The sequence below is a fragment of the Epinephelus moara genome, chromosome 8 (assembly GCF_006386435.1).
Source record: "Epinephelus moara isolate mb chromosome 8, YSFRI_EMoa_1.0, whole genome shotgun sequence".
Classification (NCBI taxonomy): Eukaryota; Metazoa; Chordata; class Actinopteri; order Perciformes; family Serranidae; genus Epinephelus; species Epinephelus moara.
This window is the reverse complement of record NC_065513.1, coordinates 1,711,481-1,733,243: the sequence shown is the minus strand read 5'-3', so window position 1 is coordinate 1,733,243 and position 21,763 is coordinate 1,711,481. Positions and strand designations below refer to the sequence as shown.

At 45.3% G+C, this 21,763-nt stretch overlaps 1 protein-coding gene across 1 annotated transcript in view; it reads left to right on the top strand.

The window, feature by feature from the left end:
* cacna1ba (calcium channel, voltage-dependent, N type, alpha 1B subunit, a) overlaps positions 1-21,763 on the top strand; it is a 783,270-nt gene that overhangs the window by 155,435 nt on the left and 606,072 nt on the right. Inside the window, exon 5 of the mRNA XM_050050840.1 lies at positions 6,752-6,843. Within this exon, the coding sequence (XP_049906797.1) occupies positions 6,752-6,843 (92 nt within the window). The remainder of the gene's footprint in view (positions 1-6,751; positions 6,844-21,763) is intronic.

Sequence of the window (21,763 nt, the reverse complement as noted above, 5' to 3'; positions counted from 1 at the left end):
ACAGATGGTAACAAAGTTTTCCTTTGCTGACATAATTAGCATTAAAAAAGGTAATGATTCGCAATATATTGCAAAATATGTTATCGTAATACTCAGCGTGTTTTAACCAGTTTAAAGGAGCTATATGTAAGAAATCTAAATAGTTGTAAAATCATCCTAATATGTCACAGAGACTAAGGAATAATGTTCATATAACATACTGATCTCACCGACAACAATAGTACAGCCAGAATATTCGCATTAAAAAAAAAATTTTACGGTCCGCAAATCATGTTTATGTTTTGAATTTGTGTTTTGGCCTGTTGCGCCACCCACCGCCGTCTACCAGTCACGCAGTCAGTAGAGTCTCAGCATCAGTTACAGTTACGACTGAGCTACAGCAGCACGGCAAGCAGCATTAGCAGTGTCCCAGTACATAGGATTAGCAGTCTCCTCAGCTGTATCCCGGCAGCAGCGTTAGCAGCATAGAAGCCAGACTTGCTCGAACAGAAAACCGAAGATCAAGGACGCGGCGACACGGCGACGCGGCGCTGCCACGGCAGCCGCCCGTGGGCAAACAAATCAGTCTCCAGCGTGCCGCTGTCCAGCAACCTCGAATCTGTAGGGGAGGGGGGGTGGACACGACTCGCGGCAGTATTTTGAATTTGAGTGCAGTAACCGTTTTGGCCACATTCTTACATACAGCGCCTTTAAAACGCAATGATGTTGTATCATGATGTTATGTTACTAATGGTAATCATGAGTGCTCTCAGTGAGTTATGTTCCTAATGGTAATAATCGTATGAGTGATCTCAGTGAGTTGGAGGCTCCTCTGTGCTGACATGATTGACATTCAAATATGACTTAAATCCATTTTCAAATCTCTGAAATGCATTTATTTTGTGATGGTGACTGTCTTTTTCCATTATGCTTCCACTAATTAATAATTTACACTTAATTTACACTAATTTACACTAATTAATTTACACTTTTATGTTTGCCAAATGAAAATCATCTCTACTCTTTCACCATCTCATTTTCCTAAAAACATTGATCAAGTAAAAATCATTGAAAGTTTTGGAAAACTCATGGAATTTTGCTGAACCTTCCACATAATGTAACATAACTGTAAATGGATGTTCTGTAATTTAGCCGTCGACAAAATAATGCAGCTCCAATATGCCTCAACTCAGGCCTGCGCGATATATCATTTCAGCATTGGCATTGTGATGTGCATTAGTCGCATTGAAGGCTGTGCAGTGTCAAGTAAGGCAAATTAACTTAAACATCTTATCTGATGCTTGATACAAATGGAAAACTTGCACAGTTCTTATTTTTCATGACTTAAACCGGCCAAGCCTTCTATCTTTAGACATTACGTGTACATATGAAGTAATGTGGCAGTGAGACCCTCCTGCATCAGTGTAACTGCCCTCGGTTCCAAAGCATAGCGCAGGGAGCCTCGACTGATGCTTCATAATGTCTTTATTGAACTCATGAGGAATAATCTTGAAGCACCGTGAAAACTATAAAAATTACAAAAATACAAAATTTTAATCATCAATCAATTTCAAACATAATCACATCATAACCCATATACACAAACCCTTTATATTAATTAAAAGTCAACAGAAAATACAAACATGATACACAAAATAGATTTAACCCATTGTACAAACATTAACCCATAAAAACAACCTACAGGCCAAGCAAAAATGAAGACACACCCCCATAGCTTCACAAAAAAAAACAACCTATAACAGAAGTCTACCCAAAGGAAATCACAACTCTTCAAATTACCTAATGAGAAAACAAACAAGGCAAATAACATATTTTTTAAAAATTTTTTAATTTAATTTTTATATACTTTATTAATCCCCAAGGGGAAATTCAATTTTTTCACTCTGTTTGTCAATTACACACAGGTCCGAACACACACATGCACAAACAGGACCTATACATGCACTAAGTGGAGAGATGTCAGACTCTGAGCGCCATGACAGGCGCTCAGAGCGGTTGGGGGGTTCGGTGCCTTGCTCAGGGGCACCTCGGCAGTGCCCAGGAGGTGAACTGGCACCTCTCCAGCTACCAGTCCACGCTCCATATTTTGGTCCGGACGGGGACTTGAACAGGCGACCCTCCGGTTCCCAAACCAAGTCCCTATGGACTGAGCTACTGCCGCGCCCATAACAAACAGACTCAAACCTGCAGCACCCGAGCAATAACATTAAACAGCGTACCTCATTGCGCTCACCCAGGGGCGTGGCCACCGGGGTGGCTGGGGGTGGCACCGACTACCCCTGGAATATGATTGGCCCTGCCTGGCCACCCCCACCACAGCTGCCAATCAGTTTGTCCGGATTTGTGTTGTGATGATCTACAGTATTGTAATTCACATTGACTGGAAAGCATTGCTTTTGTAGACCAAAATATACAAATATAGACTATTTGGGTCTGTGGGCTTAAACAAAATGTAAGTCTTAATGACAAAATGTGTCTCTCTGATGTAATTTGAGGGGGGGGCACAGGGGACATGTCCCCCGCACTTCCCTTATCTGTGCCCTCCGTCCCCCGCACTTCTTTTTACAGCCGTTACAACCGTTCAATTCGTTTTTGACATGTGGTAATGTGTTTTTCCGAGCCATCTTTAAACGCACCATGAGTAGGCGGCGCCAGGCGCATACACGCGCTGTCATGTTGTGATCAGAATCAATGGCACACAGACGAGAGGTGTGCTGCTGGACAGTGCCGCTGTGTTAACTATGTTCAGCAAACCAGCCAGCAAGAAGGAAAAACCCCTTGCACAGTTTCTTCCAAACAAACCGTGTAAGTTGGGTAATGCTGTTGCATGTAGAAATGTTAGCTAAATGATGACTAATTAATAGATGCCAGTGTATCAAGTTAAGCTAGTTAACAAGAATACTAATGTTATTGTTACCTATTTTAAATCGCTTGCTAGCTAGTTTCATGCTAGGAATAAACCCACTCCTCCTTAATAAGAACTTGTGCTAGGAATAAACCCACTCCTCCTTAATAAGAACTTGTGCTCACTATTGCTTTGCACATATTTTTTATTAAATCTTTATTGCCACAATATAAAGAGCAGGGTCAGTGAGGAGACAGTGGACCAGAGGCCAGCAAGGATAATCATGCAGGGTCTTCACAGGTGAGAAGAGATTATAACTGGCTGAGAGAAAATATCTAGAGCATAAAAGTGACTTTGCGATCAATTTCCACAGCTATGTCACCACTACTATTCTTAATCCTATTATAAATTTTGTTTTGCACATTTATTATCTATATTATTGCAATAGATAGAAGAGGGACAGGGAGAAACCAGGCAGGTGTCAGGACAGGGACCTGACAGCAGCACCAATTATCAGCCCAAGGCTTCACAGGTAAGGACAAATTATAACTGGCTATGGAAATGTCTATAGGACTCTAAGATTAATTTTCACAGCTATTACAGAACTAATCTTATTTATACTCTAAAATGTTTTTGTCTGTATTGCAATAGCAATACTACTGCATTATTTGTGTTTTTAAAGGCAGCAGGTATAGGTCATGCCATTTTTTCATATTCATGAAAAAATGATGATGATGATGATGATGATGTGAGCACTCAAAAAAATCAAAGCTACATTGCATCCCCCTTGTTAAGAATTAACAATTCGACCACTGAGTATACTCTTCCAGAGCACAGATCAACCCACTCAAACAAACAAAAAACATTTTACTCAGTCAGATAAGATTTCTAAATGCTGGATGCTACACTGTTCTGTGCATTATTTGGGTAAATAAAATAGTTCTATTATTCATACCTCAGCCTACCGTTTATTATGATCTAAGACTGTGGGGCATTAAAAAAAATGTAATTTCAGTGTGCCACCCTTCCACAGTCTGTGCCCCTAGCTTGCCCCCCAAGAAATTTTTTTTAGGCACGCCCCTGCGCTCACCAAGGGCATTAATAAATTATCTGGCACAGCTCCCGATCCTCACGTGCAGCCGACTCCGTCTCCAAACAATACCGCTGACTCAATCTTCACATGTGGATGATTCCGTGTCTCCAGAACCGTTACCGCACTCTCAAACTTCACGTTTATGTGTCTCCGTGTCTCCAAACAGTTCCGCTTACTCCGCTATCCATACACAGCTCTCCTCGGCTTAATTTAAAGTTACTGCAGTTGTGCATATCTATGGGGGCGCCAACCCACATAATCACGGACCATCTAACCTGGGAAACATCTGACACCTTGAGGAATCGACGGGTAACTGCAGGGATGAGTCATTTAACCAAAATACATAGAAATTAACCCAACAAATTTACAAAACGATGGAAACCCAAATAAACAAGGAAAAATTTAATAACCAAAAATGTGAGCCATGGCGTCAGTTACAATGTGTGTGTGTAGAAAAGTACCGTAACCAGGTTGGAAAGTGCAGCAGACACATTTGAAGTGCATGCTTCTCCGAAATTCAAATTTAGTTTTGGGTCCTTGAAAAGTGATGGACATTTTTTTAAATTTTGTCCATGAAATGTGCAGGAAGTGAAACATTTAGTGCTTTCACTTTCACAAGTTACAGTTTTGTTTATGTGAATAGAGCTTTTAAAACCTTGAATAAGCCTCAGGATGTCAACTTTGTGCATCTATCAACATACTGCATCATGAAACTTTATTCTAGTTCACACTTCATCACCTTTGGCAGTGCAGGTAGAGGAGTGCACTTATGTTTTAGTGCCCTTCAAGTTGGATGTCTTTTTTTTTTTTTTTTATACTTAATTAATAATGAAATTTGAAATTCAATTTTTAAACTCTGCTGTCATTAACACACAGGTCCGAAATACACACACATGCACAAACAGGACCTATACATGCACAAAGTGGAGAGATGTCAGAGTGAGGGGGCTGCCCTGGACGGGCACCCCGAGCTGCTCAAGGGCACCTCTCCAGCCACCAATCCACGCTCCATATTTGGTCCAGATGGGGACTTTAACAGGTGACCCTCCGGTTCCCAAGCCAAGTCCCTATGGACTGAGCTACTGCCATCCCCATTGGTCATTAGTACTTTTTTAGTAGTACAATGTTAGAAATTAACTTTTTTGTCCACCTGCCACTGTGGCTGGTGGATTCCAAAATCTACTAGCCACTCAATCATTGTTTTTTGGCTGATAAGTGAAGCAAATCCAGCAGCCACTTGCATATTTTACCAGCATTTGGCTGGTGGCTGGTGCCAATTTCCAACCCTGGGTATTTTTGTATGTATTTATATCTTTTTAACAAATCCAACACTTTCAAGCTCTTAAACCTTTTATGGTGCCCTACACATCTCTACAAGGCCCTCGAAGTGAAAGCAGCACATTTGCAGAACAGCAGCATTAGTGCTCCATCTGTGTCTACACAGGGTGTTTTCAGCAGTGCTGGAAGAAAAATTCAGATCCTGTACTTAGCCTAAGTAAAAGTCTGTAAGTATATTAAGGAAAATATACTTAAAGTATTAAAAGTAAATACTCAATGCAACAACAAAAATAAAAATAAAAAAGTCCCCTGTCACTGTTGTAATATTATATATTATATGACTCATAAATAGGATTTTATTGTTGTAGTTGGGTGGGGTGAAACTAATTTTGAACGCTTTGTGCCATACTGCAACTAATGATTATTTTCATTATGGATTAATCTGCTGATTATTATCTCCATTAACTGATCGATTGTTTGGTTTGTAAAAAATAGTGGAAATAGTGAAAATGGCGTGACAATGACCCAGAGCCTCAATTGACACCTTCAGTTATATTTGTTTTGTCCAACCAACAGTCCAAACCTCAGCTTGATTAAAAATAAATTAACATTACTAAAATGATAAAACAAACAAACAAACAAACAAACAAACAAAAGACAACCAGAAAATCTCAACATTTGTGAAGCTGGACCCATGGATTGTTTTTTACATGAAAAAGACTCCAATCATGAAAATAGTTGACAATAAATTTTCTGTCAGTTACCTTATTGATTAATTGATTAACTGTCTCAGCTGTGCTTAAATAAACTTGTGGGTAGTTTAATGTACAATAAAACATTTTATAAACTCTTTAAATTTGTACTTTAATACAGTAATTGAGTAAGTGAATTTAGTTACAGTATCACTGGTGATCAGGCATAGTACTGAATGTAGGTCACCTAAGTTCATAAGTGCTATATCGTAGGCAACTGGACAACATCTTCAAGAAATGCAAGTCCAGTTGCCTACAATATAGCACTTATGATTACCATGACCTTGATGACTGAGAATCTTCACCGACATTTCACCCAAGTGTTGGCAGCGCTCAGAGCCCAATACACAATCACCGTGGTAACACCTATAAAACAGAGGGAAATAGACATGAAGCGCAAAGATGCCATTACACAGCCTATTTATTCAGCTGTATTGATTAAAGTAGAGGTGTTTCTGTTCTGTCAGATGTCTGTCAGAGTAACACAGCTGAAATGCCTCCGGTGTTGACAAGCTGTTACAAATAATTCCAGTGTCATATATCTGCATTGTCCCAATTTGTGCTGTGGTGAGACACTCTGGTATGATAAGAGTTAGGAGCACTGCCTCAGTTGTCCACAATTTGTATGCCAGCCTCATAAATGATTTGATAATGATGAAATGATGTTTAAAGTAATTCTTGTAGCACTGATGATTATCTTTTCCCACAGATGGTTTTAGACAAACAGCTGCTGTCTATAGAAAGTACCTGTAATCTTGATCCCATGCTGTGTTGTGTGTGCAGGATCCTGGCCACCGTGGGGGCTGACTTTGATCTAAGAACACTAAGAGCAGTGAGAGTTCTACGGCCACTCAAACTCGTCTCTGGCATTCCAAGTAAGTTCACTTCACATTTTAAAACATTTTATTGCAACTAGTGTAACTGCTAGCACTGATAATAAAACAGCAATATCAAATACATTCCTGACAGAGAGTTAAAAGTCAGGACATACCACACTTAACCCAGCTTAACATAAAGACTGAAAACTGGCTTATTTACACATCGTATCTCATTTGTTTAATCTGTACATAACCAGAGATGTAAAACTGACAATTTCTGGTTTTGGGAGGAGTTATGTGCTGGTGTTATCTCTTGTCAAACACCAGTCGGGCTTGTCTTCACAGTGAGGCTGCCAAGTGTTATGCTTTTATGTTTTTTCAGAGACCAATACCAAAACATGTGCAAAGTGTATCTGGCAACCAGGGCCACACCAAGTGACACTCCAGAAATACTTTGTGGATCAGTGAATGGTTGTTAATTGAAAAATAGTTAAAGCACATAACTCTCCCTAAAACCGAAACAATGTGACGGGCATGACGTAGGCAAAGACATGAATGTTTCCAGTTGCCTTTCTGTCAGGTCCACTAAATTTGTGCTATATTGAGGCTCTTATTTCTATTTTGCAAGTAATAAGCCCAGTTCACACCAAAGATTTGCGATGAGAGTTGAAACAGGCAACTATTTGCAACGTGCCGGTCTGCAATGTCCTAAAAACCTGCTGCTTCACATCAATGCAACTAGATGAGAAGATGTGTCATCTTTATGCAACAATTCTGTGTACTTCTGTTCTGATTTCCAGCTTTTCAGACTTATTTTGTGGCTGAATATAATTTGTAGCTTCTTAAAATATGAATGAGGATAGTGATGGTGAGATACAGCCTACAGTTGCATTTGTAGTAGTGATGAAACAGTGAAAAACAGAAACAAACGAGCAACAGATGGACTGTATTCATAATAAATATGTCACAATAATATAAATAACCAGCACCAAATAATCAGTCAGTGAGAATGTGTGTGGGGGAAGGCAAATACAGCGAGCAGCAGCAGCAACCTACTGCCTGACACCGGCACGCCGTGAGGACAGGAACAGGGCTCCACAGAGATGGAGCACCTGCCTCAGCAAGCGAAAACAGTCATTTTGACTTGACCAGCCTGTGCTTCACAGTGAATAAGGACTGCTGTGATGGTGAGAATGTGAGGTGATGTCCTGTTCCTACTGTGGATCATTGCTGTTCAGAGGCAGCTGCAGAACACTGCCTGTGTTCAGGAGGAGCGACCATACAGCTGTCTTGTTGGGGTTGTGATGTATGGACAGTTAAGTAATTCCACAACCAGAAACCATGGATTACCAGAACCATCAGGAAACATTGACAATTATAAAGCAGCAGCCAACAATGAAAGAAGACGCGAAAATGGACTAAATTACAGTGCACAAGTTAAAGGACCTAATAGGATCACATTGCACTGGAGTTGCACCTTGTGTACTTCCATGTGACAAATAAATGATTGATTAATAATAATGATAGTAATAATAACAATAAAATTGTGTTTCTAAACAAACAGAATACATTGTGTTAATCATTGAGCTTTAGAGGTCTTTAGAGGTGTGTTTTTGAACTTTGGACAGAGACAGAACAGGCATTTCATCCTGCTTCTTGTTTTAATGCTAAACTAGGCCAGCCAAGTTTGGATTCTGGCTCTGCACTTAAAACACAAAATAAGATTGGCATTGATCTTCTCATCTCACTCTCAGAGCGTGTGTTTTCCAAAGAGGTCAGCTGTTCCTTTAGGGAATGAAGCTCGGTGTAAGTTAAATCAGGAAGACTTTCTTTGTGCTCATTCATTCACAACTCTCTCCATCCCACTCCCACTGCTTCCTCTAATTAGCTGACTGTGGGTGTTCACTCTTTTACTTATCCAATCAAACCTTGCCACGATCTCTCTCTGCCATTCAGGATGTCACTGCAAAATTTTAAATCTGCTCTCTTTTCTGCTGCTGTCAGCCATCATTTTAGGCAGAATATTTGCGCCCTCCTCCACCCCGATCACCTCCAGCCATCATATCCAGAGTCCAGGGCATACTTAACGAAGGCTCATTCCTCTACTCATCCAGATCATCAGCACACAGCGATTGGAGGAGTCAAGTAGTTCTTGCAAAGCGTTTTAGAGTTCCATTCACTGCCCCCTAAAACACTTGTTAGTCTATCCATAATTTGACACTGAGAAAAACCTCTCTTTGCTAAGAATAATATTTTGCCTTCTTACACTTTAACTTAGTTCTGATACCATGTTTCTCACTATCACAATGCTACTTAGCAAGCAATGATCTGCCGGGAAGTTCAGGCACAGCCATATTTATCACACGTAAACACTGGCTGCAAGTTGAATAAGCATGAGTTTAGTGGATCAAATTCATCATCATCTTGAACACATGCTTCAATGGAAAGGATATAACTTAAGGAAAACTTGACCTTTTGTACAAAGGACTTAAATTAGTCAATGCCACAGATTTGCTTTAATTTGATTGCTGACCTACAAATGGTGCAGGATCTTAAATATTTCTTCTTCACTTTACCTGTTATAACTTCTTGTGTTTTAAATGTATCTGTATCCTCCTGCTACTCAATAACCATTCACAATCACACATTGATGTAACTGCCAATAGTAGCACTTTGGGGTTCAGTATCTTGCTCATTGACATGGAGCCGTTGATTGAACCCCCGATCTTCTGATTAGTGAATGTCCCGCCAACCGGTTGGTTTGCTACAGTCCAAAAGCTCTCTGAGCATTTTTAATCTAAAAGATAAACACTATAACCCAGAAAATGATAAGAAAGTTTATATTCTTACACTTAAGTTCTTTATCAAACAGAGAAATACAACTGTACACCTTCTGAATTCAAGTTTCTCTCTTTCACCAAACTAAGAAGTTAGCTTATTTACCTCGTTAACTAATCCTGCATACAAACTCCGCAGAAACAAAATAACCAAAGCCATCTTGGTTAGACTTTTTAGTCATCCAGTTAGTGATGAAGCGAAAATCGGTGCCTGGAATAGGGCCAGATGGCTCCCGACCTCGTCCTCACCTTCTCTTCAAATCGTCCTCTGTGTTAATTTAGTATCTTAGGTTCGGTTGGCTGGTACTCAGAGAAACACTGGAGACCAATAGAATCTGGCACAATCGAGTTTAATGTGTTCACAAGCTTCAACACATACAACTCATGAGTCAGGCTCTGGAGCAAGACTGAAGACTCGTTTTCTGAGCTTTTATGCTGGTGAAGATTCAAGATAATCTCCACCCTTTTCCTTCAGCCCTTCCTACCCGAGCCCAAACCTATTGGTGGTAGGCCTTTTTGCCTTTGTTCAGACATGCCCGAACATGCCCGGGCATGTCTTAATGGTGTAATCTTTTTCCCCCAGCCTGGAAATCCCCAAACTCTCCCACCATTAGGTTTGAACTCGGGTTCACACTATTTTTTTTAAAAACATATGGAACTTGGGGACTATTTCTATAAGGTCCCCTGTGCCTCCATGCAATATAAACCTTAGAGTGTGTGTGTGTCTATTATTACACTTCCAGGCAGTACATGGTATGGTATGTGTGTGTGTTTTCAATATATGAATACAAAACTTGTGTAAAAGTTTTTTGCCATACATGGATCCATAAAAACATTATTATATGAACTTCAACCTTAATCAACTTTACTGATTAATGATTAATGATTAAATCTTACACTACATTCCCCCCTTTGGGGCTACATAGTCCCATCTAATGCATACATGGATCAGAGGAAGGAAAAAATATATATTCCCCCCTTTGGGACTTCAAAAGTCCCATACTATATAACCAGCATCAGTAAATATCACATATAAACCAGTTCCAGTAATAATTCCAGTGATCATTCTTCTAACTAATTGCTCTGCGTGCTATAGCTGTAGCAGTGTTTTGAGTACAAGAGCTATGCTTGGTGGCCTTGCTGTCATTTTCCATAGCATGCATGATTAATTACAATAACCTTCTCATATACGGGTCACAGTTGGTAAAGTACATATCAATCTTGGCTATTATTGCTGCCCAGTTACTGTCCGTCAGACACATAGGCGGATGTGCCAGTCATCCGCAGGCGCCGGCAGGACGCCACCTGGTCCCTCAGCATCTCGATCTCCTGTTGTAAGTCTTGGTAGTTGACCAGTTGTTGCTGTAGGTCATCCCTAGCCTGCGTCCGTTCCAGGACTTGGTTACGCAGACTGAGTACTTCCCGTTCAGTCCGCTGCATGTGCTCCCTCTGCAGCCATTTGTTTTCTGCCTTCCTAACTGTGTAGGTGCCATAGCGGATTCTGCAGAGTCTTTTCCGTAGTTCAAGGGGGAGACTGCGCACCAGCCGGCGGTAGGGGCCTGGGGGCACAGGATGGAGCCGGGTGCGCAGGTCGGCCACCAGTTCCAAATGCCGTTGCGTAGTTGGCACTCCATCAGGCAGGCACCAGAGGCAGTTCTCCACCAATTCTGGACACACTTCGAACTCTCATTCCAGGAGAGCTCGTGTTTCATGTGATAGGGCCTTCATTTTCAGGTGACCCTCACTCTGGGGCCCTGGGTCAGCCCCTGGGAGCGGCGCTCTGGGTGGTGGGCTGGTTGGTGAATAGGAGGACATCAGTTCTTTACTATGTGGTCCAACACTGTCCTCTGACGATGACGATGTGTCGGGGGAGCGCAATAGCAGCAACTTATTGCGGGCACTGTCCTTCAGGTTTCTTTGCTGTGGTGGTGGCTGTGCTGTGGTGGTTGTCTGAACCTCTAATGCGGCCTGCACCAGGTACTGGGAATACCTCAGGCCTGAATTCACCTCCCCCAGGTTCCCTTCTCGGCTGGGGCCCGCCTGGTCCCTGCTACCCGGGTTAGTGTTGCCGGTGAGTGGGTTGGGTGTCTCTTGGCTGGATGTCACCTCACCCGTAGTTGACTTCCATTCCACCATAGCCCCGCCCTGGCTGGGGGCTTCGGCCAGGTCCTGGAGCTCTTGCAGTATATAGCGGTGCAGGGGGTCGAGGGGGAGCTGGGTCAGTGGCTGAGTTGATGGCAGGGGCTGGGCGTAGAGCATCGATAACGTCATCGGGGTGGGGTGTCCACGGGCTTCCATCGGGGCGCCTCCGCTGGGGGTATAGGCTGATGAGGGTCGGCTGGCCATCAGGCGGGTTGACTCTGGGTATGGTGGAGGTGGCTGGTACGGTATGCTCGGCCACTCCTGCTGATACTTGAACCCAGGTTAGCTCCCTGGGTTCTGCTGGTATGGATATGGGGCCCTCCAGTTCTCAGCCATACTCTGCACCTATCTTAAGGTTGTAAAGGACATTCTTTAATGCAATTCACTTTTTCCGTCTTCTCCTTTCCTCTCAGCACTTAATTATATACATAAGCCATGCAAGCGGGTTAATTATTAGTGCTGGTCTGGTGACAGCAAGGGTGTTGGGGGCCAGTGGCTCGTGCTGTCCTCCGTTCTACACAATCTCATCATACTCTCCTTCCGCCTGCCTATACTTCTGCTCATATAGGACTGCTTCTACTGCCACGCCTCCTAGCATTATCTCATATTGATTTCTGGCATATCGCCCTATAATTCGGTCTTGGTTTTCAGGAACCTTTCCCTGAGAGCCACTCATATCTCCTGGTAGCTCTGTGCCTTCAGTGGGCCGTGGGCTCTGGTCTAATATGACAAACTGTCCCATGTGGCTTTCCATGGCCTTTCTAAAAACAAGCCGCACTAGGGGAATAACACAGCAAGCTACTACAAGAAGGGTCAGCATAACAAGTCCTAACAGCATTCCTATCATTTGCAAAATCTTCCCAGGGGATAGTTTTCCTAGCCACTCCAGAATCGAGGAAATCTTAGTGTTCCAATTTGAATGCTGCACATGTTGGTCTCTCAACATACGTATGTTCTCTAAAGCCCGGGTTAAGTTGCCATCCTCCCCTGTGTGCATGGGGATGGCAGTACAACAGTCTTCTCCTATCACGTCCCAGACCCCTTGGTCCTGAGCTAGCATTGTCTCGATAACGAGTCTGTTTTGCACCGTCATCAGGGATGTAGCATGCAGCTGTTCACTTACTCCTTCTAAAGCTTCTATGGTCCAGTTTACAAATCTTTGCTGATTATACCACAAATAATTTACCCAGCGGCTATTATGGGCTATGTACTGGGCGTTCATAATGGTTCCTACAAATGGCATAGCACCTAGTCCTCTACCTCCCCCTATCCAATTGTCTGATATAGCCTGTTGATCCTTGGGAACCCCTTGCAGCACCTGATCCCATGTAATGTATATGTTAGCATCCTTCTCCCAGGAGCGTGTCTGAGTCTCAGCTGATCTACGAGATCTTTCTGGAGTACTGTTAGTTAGGCTTATTATCGTAATTGGCCCTGTTAACATTACTGGGGCACAGATTCCAGTCCGATTAGCTGGTAGTACAGCTTTTACCTGGCGATCGCTCTCACACATCCAAAATATATCTGCCAATGGCTCTGTGCCGTTACTAAGGTCACCAATCCATACCCAAGCGGCATCTGTATAATTGCATGACACAATAGATGAATTCCTTGAAGCCCCGCTGACCACCTGTTGGCACTGAATTTTGGCTTCTTCAGTGGTATTACATATCTTTTCCTGCCTCCGGGACGTTCTAACTCCCTGGTTTGTGATATTTTCGTAATTGCACTGGATCAGCTCCTCTGCCTCTCTGGAGGTGTTGCTAGAGGTGGAGTTGTCTAACCAGTGTTCTATATCATGTCCTCATGCTATGCAAAACGGGAATACGGTATTCCGTGCCAAATGCACTACTGGAGGTACTTGAAACTCCTTTTTAATTTGGTCAGGGATGTCTTTAAGACTTACTGGAAAAATTGCAGTGTTATTGGTGTGTTTCCCACTCCCTGCTGCCATCCACATGGTGCACTGAGCAAAACAGAAAAATGTTCGTCCGCACTCCTCTATATCTGGGAGAGGCCTGACCCTGGGTAGGCCCATCTTCCTGTGACATGCTATACACGAGCTATTGGTTACCTGTTTAGCGGAGTATTCTAGCCATTGATAGAACATATTAGACTTCCAAGTGGTCGTTCTTATTACCTCTACTCTTTGTACCAGCACATCTCTTGGTTTTCTCTGGGACACTGGATCTAATTGGAGCCACTGGCGGGCTACCTTTATAGGTATGCGGTGCCCTGTATCTGTGTTGGTGCAACCTCTTGTGTCACACATAACTCTTGCTGTCACCCTTCCTTCTGCACTACAATGTGGTCCTATGGACCGGCCATGCAACCTAATGCTTCCTGGGCCCTCCACCAATATGTCGTCATAAGCATGCGATTTATAGTAGGTTAACTGTATTATCTCTCTGTAAGGTATCCTGCCCTGCTTTGCGGCCATGGTTCCTAGTGCCACTACGCACTCGCCTACTTGTTTCTGACCTTGTCTACCTTGCTCTGCTCCTTCACCTTGTTTCACTCCTGCCAGGATGAGCAATAGGGTTAATAGTACTGCCGCTATTATTCCTACTTTAACTCCTCCCCCCATACTGCCTGGGCCCTCAAGCCTTCCCTGGCCTGGTACCCTCTCCGGTGCTTGTGTCTCCTGCATCTGTGTCTCCTGTGTCTGTGTCCCCTGTGTCTGTGTCTCCTGTGTCTGTGTCTGACCTTTCTGTGTCCCTAGCTTCGCCTGTTTCTGAGCTGTGGCTTTCTTCTCCTTCTTCTCTTTCTGCCTCTGCTCCCTCTGCTCTCTCTGTTGTCTCTGCCCTTGGGCCCTCATCAACGTCCCTGCGGCCATCAGGTCACGACTCATGAGATTCATCGCCAGCCACTGTGGATGGGGTGCTTCCCTCCGAGGTGCTCTCTGATGACACCCTCTCTGGTAGCGACCCACTGCTGTCACTCCGGGCTCTGCCTGGGTCCTGCCTGAGCGCCAAGCATACAGACCTCCTGGTCCCCTGTTCCTGCGGGGAGGCATCGCCTTCCCCTTCTGGATGACCCCCTACTTCCCTTGGGGCGGCTTCGCCTTCCCCTTGTGGATCTGGGGGAGCTGCTCTCTGTCTGGCTCTAGGCCGAGGTATAGGTCTCTCTGGGTTGTTAGCTCTGCAGCAGTGGTTAAGATGTAACCAAACGTCCTTACCTTCAACTTTCAAGGCAGTTGGTGTGGCTAATATGACCTTGTATGGACCTTCCCTTCGTGGCTGGTCCCACTTCCTTTTGAACACTTTGACGTATACCCACTCTCCAGGAAGTATTCTTTGAAGGTCTTCTGGGATTTCGACCCTTCTGTCCTCGGTGGTGCCTTTCACCTGCTGGAACACAGCCCTGTGGATACGAGTCAGACTTCGTAAATAGTCAAACATTTCGCCTTGCAATTGCTCCAGCGAGGGCCCTTCGTAGGGACCTCTCAAGTATGGTATTGGCATGGGTCGACCCGTAAGCATTTCATGCGGTGTTAGATGCGTGATTCTGCTGGCTTGTGAGCGCATAGACATTAATGCAAGCGGTAAAGCATCCACCCAATTGAGCTTATCTCCACTATCTGCCACTATCTTGGCTATTTTGGTTTTCAAAATACCATTTGCTCTTTCTACTGCTCCCTGTGATTGGGGATGGTAAACACAGCCAAACTTTTGTTTGATGCCCAACTGCTTTAGTGTCTCCTGTATGACATTGGACACAAAATGGCTACCATTATCTGATGATATGGTATCTGGCATCCCAAATCTCGGAAAAACTTCTTGACACAGAAATTTTGCAACTGTTCGGTGGTCTGATTTTGCAGTGGCTTTTGCCTCCACCCATCTACTGTATCTACATATGACCACCAAGATATATCTCATTCCTCTTGCTCTCGACTGTGGTCCCATGTCTATATAGTCTAACATGAGGTGTCTGAAAGGACCGTCTGGAGGTGGTATATGCGCCAGTGGGGCTGTAAAAACTTTCCTGATGTTATATCTTGCGCAAGTTTCACATTCGCTTAGTACTCTATCTACTGTGGCTGCCATGAATGGTGACCACCATACTGCTTGCAATTTCCGTAGGATCTCCCCCCTTGCGCAATGGTCACTACCATGCGCCCAAATTATTGCATGTCTTAACAGTAAGGTTGGTAGTACAAAATGACCATGACTATCTTGCCAGAGACCATGTGTTGGACCCTGTTGTACTGTTCTGATGGCTCCTCGTTTCACCCATAGGCGTTTTTCGGCCTCACTTACTCTGTTTTGAGCGGTTATAAGAGAGGACATGGTAGTGAGGGGTTCACAGTCTTGTATGGTTAATATGGGTGCCATTATTGCACCTATTGCTGCCTGTTTGGCTGCTTCATCAGCAAGGTTATTCCCTTTGGCTATCAACGAATCAGTCTTTTGGTGGGCTGGACATTTAATTACTGCTAAAGCCGTGGGAAGAAGCATGGCTTCTAATAGGTCAAGGATGGCACCTCCATGAGTCACAGGAGTGCCGTCAGCTCTGCGAAACCCTCTTTGTTTCCATATGTTAGCATGAACATGGCAAACGCCATAGGCATATGCTGAGTCTGTGTATACATTTAGCGACTTGCCCTCCGCTAATTTACATGCTGCTGTTAGAGCTTTTATCTCCATGAGCTGGGCTGAGCAGGGCTGAGCAAGTTTACATGATTTCAATGTCACGAAAGTTTGGTCATCGTTGTCGAGCTGGACAACCCCGTAGCCGGCGTGGCTACCAGTGGCATCACGGAAACATGACCCATCAACAAACAGTGTGAGATCAGCTGGAATTGGTTGGTTATGTAAATCCTCCCTAGCGCGCATACATTTCTCTGTATCATGAATACAATCATGTGGCGTGCCTTCTGTTGGTAGCACCAGTTTTGTGGCTGGGTTAATGATGGTACAGCGCTGAATGTTAAGTTCAGGGGCTGATAGGATTACCTCATAGCCCGTGCATCTGGCTTGTCTTAAAACAAATCGTGGACTTGTCAATAGCGCATTAATTTGGTGGGAAGTGTACAATGTCACAGGATGTCCCATGGTCAGTGATGATGCTTTCTGAAATGCAAAGACAGCTGCGGCTAGCCCCTGATAGCAGGGTGGCAACCCAGCCTCTATGTTGTCCAGCTTGGTGCTATAATATGCTAAAGGTTGCTTCCCCGTAGGTGTGTCTTGCATAAGCACAGCACAGGCAAAACCTGACCTTTCAGCCACATATAGATGAAAAGGTTTGGCATAATTAGGAGTCCCCAACGCTGGAGCGGATTGCATGTCTATTTTTAGAGCTTGGAACGCTCCTTCTGCTTCCTCTGTCCATACCAACTGTGCTGTGTTATTGGTTTGTCCTGCTGCCCTTATCAGAGCCCTGAGCGGATCGGTTTTAATGGCATAGTCACAAATCCATGGCCTGCTGTAGCCTGTCATGCCCAAAAAAGATAGCATCTGGCCCACCGTTTGTGGTTGAGGGGCCTTGATCACTGCTTCTAACTGAGATGGTGCAATACATCTTTTGTCCCCGCATAGCCTTCTCCCCAAGTATTCTACCGACTGTTGGCAGAACTGCAGTTTGTTTTTACTGACCTTGTGCCCTCCTTCTGCTAAAGCTGTGAGCACGGCAATGGAGTCTTTCTCACATTGTTCTTTTGTAGGGCTACAGATAAGCAGATCGTCTATGTACTGCAACACTGTGCTTGGCACATTCAAACTTGCTAGATCTTGCGTCAACACGCGGTTAAAGATAGAAGGCGAATCCGAAAATCCTTGTGGAAGTCTCGAGTAGGCATATTGCTGATTTTCGTACGTAAAAGCAAACAGATATTGAGAATCTGGATGTAGTGGTACACTGAAAAAGGCTGAACACAAATCAATAACCGTACCACTGGGTGTCTGGCGGGATGTTTGAAAGCAACGTGTGTGGGCCTGGAACATGTGGTATTTCCCCGTCTACCACTGCATTAACTGCTCTCAAGTCGTGGACTAGACGGTAATCTGTTGAATTTGGTTTTCTGATGGGAAAAATGGGTGTGTTGCAAGGGCTTTTAATTTTAACCAACACCCCTGCTTCCACCAAACCCTTAATCGTTGGCCTGATACCGTCAATCGCATGCTGCTTGAGAGGATACTGTTTCTGATATGGTAGATTAATGTGTGGTTTCAGCTTAATGTGAACAGGTTGGGCTGATTTTATCAATCCTACATCAGTCTTATGAGCTGTCCACAACTGGGGTGGAACTTGGTTTAGCATTTCATCATGTTCTGCGGTGACTACCATATGTGTGGGTGTGGTTCCATCTACCATTACCTTACCTGCCACTGCCTCATCACCTACTTTGACTGAGACCCTGATAAACTGCTTATCTTTTGAGATGTGAATGTACTTATTCTTTGTGGGCATCCACTCTTGCACCTGCAGGGCACGCTTGACCATAGGACCAAGATGATGAGACTCATAACCTTCTGCCACTAACAGTGTGACGTGCGGCGTAGCATTTGGTACCTGAAACCACCCAGACAATTCTTCCGGAAGGTGGACGGCCGCTGCCACGCCTTCTGGTCCCAAAAACATGTCTTCACTTGTGATTAGACATGGTTTCTTGTTGATTACTGCGTCCCAACATTCTTGGTAATCTACATGAGTCAGATCTTTGTCATACATGAGCGTGCAGTGCAGTGGCAGAGTGGGGGTATGTGCTGTGTCATAGTGAAGTCGAATCCACACCTCCCATTCGGTCCATGCCTGTTTGAGGTGTGACTCTTCTGGTGCCAGCTGGAGCCAATAGGCAAGTGCTTGTTGTTTTACTGTCGTGCCCAGGGGAAGCTGTGACATCATGTTTTGTGGGGGTTTGTCAGGGAAATCCAAATACAGTCCATCTTGGGTGCACATGGTCTTCGCTTTCAATGGGCATAGAATGTCTCTTCCTAACAGGTTTACTGGGGTATGGGCTGAATATAACAAGGGTGCACATATGATTTTGCCTGCAATGAGCACTGGAACGGGCTCCGTCAGTGGTATGACTTGTGATTTCCCAGAGAAGCCTATTGTTTTTATAGATGACGTAGAGAGGGGGAACCTGGAACCTTCTTTTCCAATGCATGAATACGTAGCCCCTGTGTCTACCATAAAAGGGTATTCACGTTCGTGAATGACAACAGGTATGATTGGTTCATCATGTGACTGTAGTGATATAGCTGGTGACATTAGTTCTCCCTCAGGCTTCTCCGGGCACCCCTACCAAGGGCGCCCCTGCTCCGTGTTGGGCCAGTTCTGTGCTGGACCTTCCCATGGATTACTAGAACATTGGCTCCGTATATGGCCTGGTTGACCACACCCCCAGCACAGATTGTCAGGTGGAGCCGGATTAGCTCCTGGGTAACCTGTGCCCATGTCTGGTGGGCCTGGGTGCTGGTTGGGCGCGGTTTGCTGGTAAATGTGCTGGTTCCCTGGTATGTAGTTTCGGCCCCCCTTCCATCCTCCCCGAAACATTGTATCTCCTCTGGATCCACCTCGGCTCCGCCCCCTTGGGGGCCGCTGGTTGCCGCCGCCTCTTGGTGCTTGCTGCTGGTAATAGTAATGGTGATGCGTGGCGTTGGCAGAATTGTCATTCCCTGCTGTGTTTGGGTCCGTTGGGGCTGGCTGCAGAGGCGCTTGGGGTTGGATGGCCTGGGGAGCTGTTTGGTTTGCCATTACCATGGGGGCCTGAACTTTAGTTTTTTCTTTTTCCTTCTTGACCAGCTTACTTAGCTCTCCCAGCTGCAGCTGTGTCAGTTTGTTGGCTAGCTGTTTGCTATCCTCTTCCATTTTCTTTTTGTCTTTTCTGTAGAGCTCCACATGATGGATAATGTGTTCTGAAAACAGTGGCCAGTCCATCTTCATCAGTCCTACCACACCCTCTAGGCGTCGCTGTACATCTTCCGGCATGGCTTTTTTTACCATCATTTTGAACAGACTCTGAGTCGTTTTATTAGCATTCCATGCTTCTCCTGTCTCTTCCTTCCACCTTTTCTGGAAGCTGTGTAGGAACTTGGAGGGACATTCATCATCCGCCATGGTCTCTCCCTCCAGCTTGGATGGGTCTCTCTTTGCCGGGTAGTGCATTCTCAGCTGCTGCCACACCCGGGAACGGTAGTGTCCAAAACTCTCATCATCGTATACATTGTTACCAATAGCTGCACTTAAGCGAGCGTCCGTGAATATTTCCAGGGTGGTCTGTTTTCCTGCCACATAGGTGAGTATAGCTTTGATGTCTCCTAAGGCCAACTTTATACCAGCTGTGGTTTCTTCTAAAGCCATTATTCATTTATCGACCTCCTTTGTCAGTGTTCTGTGCCTCCTCTGACCATGCTCTATCGGATTCCATAGTGCCTTGGAGTTTCAGAGTGATATGCTCTGTTGTGGAGCTAACTCGGGGTTCCCTCTGTCTCTGCTGGGAAGCCCTATCCTCCTCCAGCCAATTTGTCTAACTCCTGAGTCATATGCCGTACCCTTTCTTCGGCTCTCTGGGCAGCTCCTTCCAACTGCCGGAGTATCTGTTGGTCTTGGGTGCCGGCCAGTGATGCTCCCCTTGGGGCACCTTCCCCGAGACTGTGGCCTCCCCCATCGGATGGTTCGTCTTTCATCTTCTGGCCTGGGTAAGATGTGGGGTCGATGGTGGCCGCCCCCCTGACGCTCTTCCTCCTGATGCACCCGATGGCGCTCCGTCTCCCATTCCAGCCATTCTTGCCACTGCCGTTCCTCCAGGGCACTCAGGGGCCTGGATTGTGGTACCCGCCCCTCCTCCTTTTTCCTTCGTAATGCTGCCGTGGGGGACCTGGACTCCTCCAAAGGGAGGCTCGAGCAGCTTGAATGGTGGGCAGACTTTTTCATAGGGAGGCTTGAGCAGCTTGAATGGTGGGACTTGTATCCGTCCTCCCTTAATCGCCTCGGCTTCCCATTCCCTTTCTGTACCAGGGTTGGGGCTCGCCTTCCTCTAGGGGGAGTGCCCTCTGCACTGGCGAGCTCTGCCGTCTCCAGGTCGGTTGGTTGCTCAGCGTCCCTTCCCCTCTTACTATTAAGTTCCTTTGAGTATAATTCAAACTCAATTCCCTGTTGAGGAATTCCCTCTGCTGCAAACTGTCCATTCCCCTCCTGTTTGCCCTTCGACTGATTCACTGCCAGCATCCCGGGGGGTTGTGGGGTCTGTTTCGGGACCCCCGATCAGGTCCACGACCTCCTCCTCCAGGCTCAGGATCGTGAAGGAGGCTGCTCTCAGGGCGAGACGCTCCAGCGGTCTTCCATGCCGTGAAGGGTCGTGTGAGCCCCCAGCCACCGCTGAGGTTGTGACCTCTCCGCACACTCCGCAAACAGTCCCCACAGAGCAGCGGCGCTCACCCCCTTGTCCTCGGCCACTGTTCCCCCCAACCACCGCCATAGTGGGTGACTCCATAACCAGGAACATTCGCTTTTTTAATTCCACCACCCACTGTTTTCCAGGAGCCACTGTCACAAAAATCAGAGATAAACTCCCGGACCTACTGCAATCATTTCCACACTCCATTAAACGTCTGATCTTGCACATCGTGGGGTGTCAATCTTCATCAGCGGCCCTCTTCCCACACTCGGCCTCGGCGCAGAGCGGTTCAGTCGGCTCCGTCTTGGCTCCGAACCGCCTGCAATATCCACGGGTTTTATTTCATAGACAATTTTAACTTATTTTGCAACCGCCCCTTCTTTTATCGACATGACGGACTTCACCCGAGCAAGTTAGGAAGCCGCGTGTTAGCAGCCAACATACAGCATACCGTACACACAACGCCACTCACACATGCATGACTGGTTACGTGCCACACCCCCTTCTCAGTGCCTGCCTCTTCTTCTATGGAGCATTCTATAGACATTGCCTCCCGTAGCTCCCCCTACAGGCTCCAGCTGCCACTAACCTCTACAGACAATCCCTCCTGCTTTCCTATTGCCCCAACTACTGGGCTAGTCTCTACTGTCCCACA